The sequence below is a fragment of the Formica exsecta genome, unplaced genomic scaffold (genome assembly GCF_003651465.1).
Source record: "Formica exsecta isolate Colony F162 unplaced genomic scaffold, ASM365146v1 scaffold146, whole genome shotgun sequence".
Taxonomy (NCBI): domain Eukaryota; kingdom Metazoa; phylum Arthropoda; class Insecta; order Hymenoptera; family Formicidae; genus Formica; species Formica exsecta.
Genome location: NW_021848789.1, coordinates 41516 through 46098, shown reverse-complemented (window position 1 = coordinate 46098; position 4583 = coordinate 41516). Strand labels below are relative to the sequence as shown.

The 4583-nt window shown below is 32.9% G+C and overlaps 1 protein-coding gene across 1 annotated transcript; it reads left to right on the top strand.

Moving 5' to 3' along the window:
- Positions 1-1099: 1099 nt before the first annotated feature.
- LOC115246296 (zinc finger BED domain-containing protein 4-like) lies at positions 1100-3011 on the top strand. Its single transcript, XM_029825014.1, is given in 3 exon segments — positions 1100-1619; positions 1933-2373; positions 2493-3011. Coding segments are annotated over 3 exon segments (1092 nt in total). The 5' UTR covers positions 1100-1420; the 3' UTR covers positions 2945-3011.
- Positions 3012-4583: the final 1572 nt, after the last annotated feature.

The window sequence follows — 4583 nt, the reverse complement described above, 5'->3', positions numbered from 1 at the left end:
TTTATTCTGTGCGCAACTGGGACTTCCCCATTTCACACACCCAAAACTAAGAAGAGAAACAAAGACTCTGCTGTAAGCTACGAATGTGAATGTGAATGCCCTAAAAAGACATCGTAAATTTTATGGCCGATTATGAATTAAATTATAATATACAATGGCACAAGGAAAATCCAACGTATAGAAATTTTTTAAAATATGTAGTGAGGATGAAAAAAAAGCTGAATGTTCTCTTTGCGAATCTACGTCACAAAAGCAAATTATAAGAGGAAAACGCCTAAATTATTCTCTATAAAACCTTTATGGAATCATTTGAAAAGTAAACATCCGTTGGCAATGAAAACCTTAGATAGAGAAATAAATGACAATAAGGCAGTGTTGTTGTTCGGGCCGGGTTTTCTCGCGCATGCGTGGTAGATGGCAGCCGAAGCAGCGGTGTATATAAGAGGAGTAGTGTTTGGGCGCGAAAGTCTTGGCGGGCCCGGCAAGAAGGACAGGCTAGGTTAAGGTGAGTAGATAAGTATATTTATAAATAATGCATGCGCAAAGAAAAGGAGCAATTAAACGACCAAAAGTTAGAGACTTTCAAAATGCATGGCTGCATGAGGATAATTTTAAAGGATGGTTAGCTCCCCATCATGTAGAAAATAAAGCTTTTTGTATTGCATGTAATAAGACCATCAGATGTAAGACAGATTTAGTTCAACATTCGCAAACGGTCAAACATAATAAAAACATTAATAATAATAATAATAATAACACAGTTGATAACGTTGAAGATATATTATCATATAAAGATAAAGTCAAACGTGCAGAAATTAAATTAGCAGCATTTTTTGCCGAACATAATGTAGCTTTTTATACCGCAGATCATTTTATTCCATTATTGAAAGATATTTGTATAGATCCTAAAATTGTACAAGATATGTCACTGGGCCGATTAAAATGCGCAAATATTGTTAAAAATGTTATCGCTAAAAGAGAAAATAAAAAACTTATTATGAATTTACGAATTTGCAAATTTTCTATTTTAATTGATGAGAGTACCGATATATCAGATACGAAATTAATGTGTATCCTTGTTCGCTATGTTTCAATATTTTTATTTTTTGTATTTTTTGTAAGAATACTGGTGAGGTTTTTGGCAGTTTTCCTTACCCTTGCAACAAATGTTGGTATTCTCTGAGATTCTGCCAAAAATAAAATTTTATTTTTGTTTATATTAAAATGTTTTTTTAATTAATTATTTTATTACCCTTTCCTTTTTCAGTTTATTTATATTTTATTTATAATATATGTGTTTATTTTAATATTTAATATTTTTATAATAGATTTTTAACAATTATTAGATATTTTTGTGCGGGTGATTAATGGTACTTCTTTTTGGTCAACTAAGCACTGTACTGATACCGCGTTTGCACGCATGCGCGAAAAAACCCGGCCCGGACAACAATACTGCAATAAGGATGAAGATGATCCACCGACTTCTGGTCCTTCATCTACAACAATAACCTCAAAATCAGAACCTCATCAGACACAGCCTACTTTACAATCTGTCATTAAGAAAAAAGAAATGTGGTCTTTGGATGATCCAAGATCAATGAACATAACCAAAAAGATATGTATGTTTTATTTTTGTATTTATTTTACAGAATCACTATGTATTTCATTATGAATAAATAATAAATATTTATGCTAATTCGTAGTAACGTCAAATCAAAGCATAAGTATCGTAAGCATTGTCAAATAAAAATTATCTTTAGTATTCTTCTTGAGAAACAAAGATTTGTATTATTATTATTATAATGCGAACACATTCGTTTAATGAAAAAAATCGTTATTGTTACTTTGCTTTGATTGTAACTTAACAATGCTTTTACTTGCAGTACAAATCCGTCTTACATTTTTCAACTATTTATTTTTGTTATATTTTAGGTGAAATGATAGCTCTTGATGCTGAAGCATTCGTATTAGTTGAGCGAAAAGGATTTTAAAGATTAATGAAGTGTTTGGCACCGCAGTATCCCCTACCTTGCAGAACGTATTTTTCTGAAAAAATTATGCCACAGCTGTATGAAAAATTGAAAACACGTATTCGTGAAAAATTAACTACTGCAATAAATATATCGTTTTCCACCGATATCCGGACTTGTTCAGCAAACAATGAGGCATTCATAAGTCTGACAGCTTATTTCGTACGAAGTGATGATATGCGGAGAGAAACATATGTTCTCAATGCGAAACATTTTCCCGGTAGCCATACTGGCGTCAATATCGGTCAGATATTAAATGATGTAATGGAAGAATGGCACATAAGCTCTAGTCAAATTCACTTAATTTTAAGGGATAATGCCCCTAATATGATTGTCGGAACTAGTATGTACTTTAAAAGTTTTAAATGAGTTTACATTGAAGAATATACTTCTTTTAAGCAATTGATATACCCTTGATTTGAAATTGTCGGTATTACATTAATTATGTCATGTATCTTATAGGTATATTAGGAGAGAATGTAGGATGTTTTATTTACACTGTACAACTCGTGATGCACGATTGCATTTTTAAAAATCGAAATTTCGTTGAAATTTTGGGAAAACGTCGAAAAATTGGACATTTTAGCCATTCTTCACTCGCTTGCTCGAAACTCAGTAGCATCCAAGAAAATTTGAAGTTGCCAATTCATAAATTAATCCAGGATGTTACAACACGATGGAACTCCACATTTTATATGTTGTCAAGACTTCATGAACAACGACAAGCAGTAACTGCATATGCTGCGGAAAGAGATATACCAATCCTTACAGATTTGCAATGGAGTATGGTAGAAAACGTTATACGTGTTCTTCAACCATTTGAGGAAATTACTAAAATAACAAGTTCTGATTGCGAGACAATTGGATACGTTATTCCGGCAATTGTTACTCTATATTCGTATCTTTCAAAATGACAAAAGGATGCTGGAATAATTGAAGGAACAGCTCAAGAAAGCGATAGAAGAACGATTTTTTGATTCTTTAGGTATTGTTGTATCGTTCATTACTTGAATAAATTTACAATGTTATTTTTTTCTTTAAAATGGTCAAGTTCTCGGAAGCTGAGTAAGCAGCTGACGAGACGGACTGACAAGCGGAGCACGAGACATGCTCCGATCAGGGTCACCACACTCCTCCCTAATCAACGACCTAATTAATTAATATATATTGAGCGCGAGATGTACCGACGCTAGCTCAGTAACATAGCTCATTAACATCGCTCGTTCATTCGCTCGCTCAGTAATATAATTGCACAGTATCGAAATATCGTACGTATCGCGCCCGACTATTATAATCGCGAATAAGTGAAAGTGTACTAAATCTTGCAAAATATACTAATTTATACTTAACGTCTAGGAGTGTCTTATTATGAGCGTGGATCTTAATCCTTTGGGTGTACAAATCCCTAAAGACCTCTTCCTTAGCGGCTAGAGGCACAACAAATGATTTCATTTATTGTTATGTAGGATTCAATATGAAGGATCGAAAATGTTTTGTACTGGCCACCGTATTTGATCCAAGATTCAAAACTAAGTTTTTGTCAGACGAAAGTAAGGCCAAACGGTGGATCATTGATGAATTGCTTGAAACGAATAATAGAGCCACCGAAGATTATGAAAACAATACACACAGTCAAGTCAGCCTTCTTCAAAAACAAGATATGATCAGTGAAACACACGACGACATCTGAAAAGTGCTTCGATGACATAGTAAACAATTCAAAATCAGATAACGATAATAGCAGTTTTGAGGATTCATCAAGCAAGATATCGTTTACAAGACAACCGAGTGATCGAAGTAAAATGAAAACTGCAGTTTACAATGCCAAATTAACGAAATATTTGACGTTATCTCTGTCATCGAGAAATGAAGATCCCTTAATATGGCGGAAAACTCATGTTTTAGAATACCCTAACCTTAAAATTTTGGTTTTGAAATATTTGAGTGCTCCACCTTTTTCTGTGCATTCAGAAAGACTTTTCAGCGCAGGAAAATTGGTTTATTCCGATAACCGAAATAGATTGTCACCGCAAAACGCTGAAATGTTAGTTTATTATGAAAAATTTGCTAATATTAAACTATGATTATTGAGTAATGTTGAAATTAGAAATTAGTATAGAAAAAATAACTTAGACAATAAATAAATCTTACTTTTCGTAGTTTTTATTATGTCATTCAACGATGCAAATCTTTCAACAGTAACATTTATAATTTTCATCCAAATATTTTTTTCATAGAAATTAATACTGGATATCCGATAAATGTCCAGAATCCGGCCGGAAAATTAAGATCCCGGATATCCGGTATCCGGTTTCATGCTATTACCGGATATCCGATATCCGGTATCCGGCAATTTCACTATTCGGCACATCCCTAGTTTTTGAAATGTTGCGCACAGTAACATTTCTCATGAAATATTAAATAAATAACAATTTTGGATATATGAAAATGTGCGCCTCAAATTCAATTATTAATATTAAACGAAATTAATGTTAACAATTAATTGCATCAGAAGCGTTGTTCCTCAATTTCCTTGATGGGTTATGAAAATTT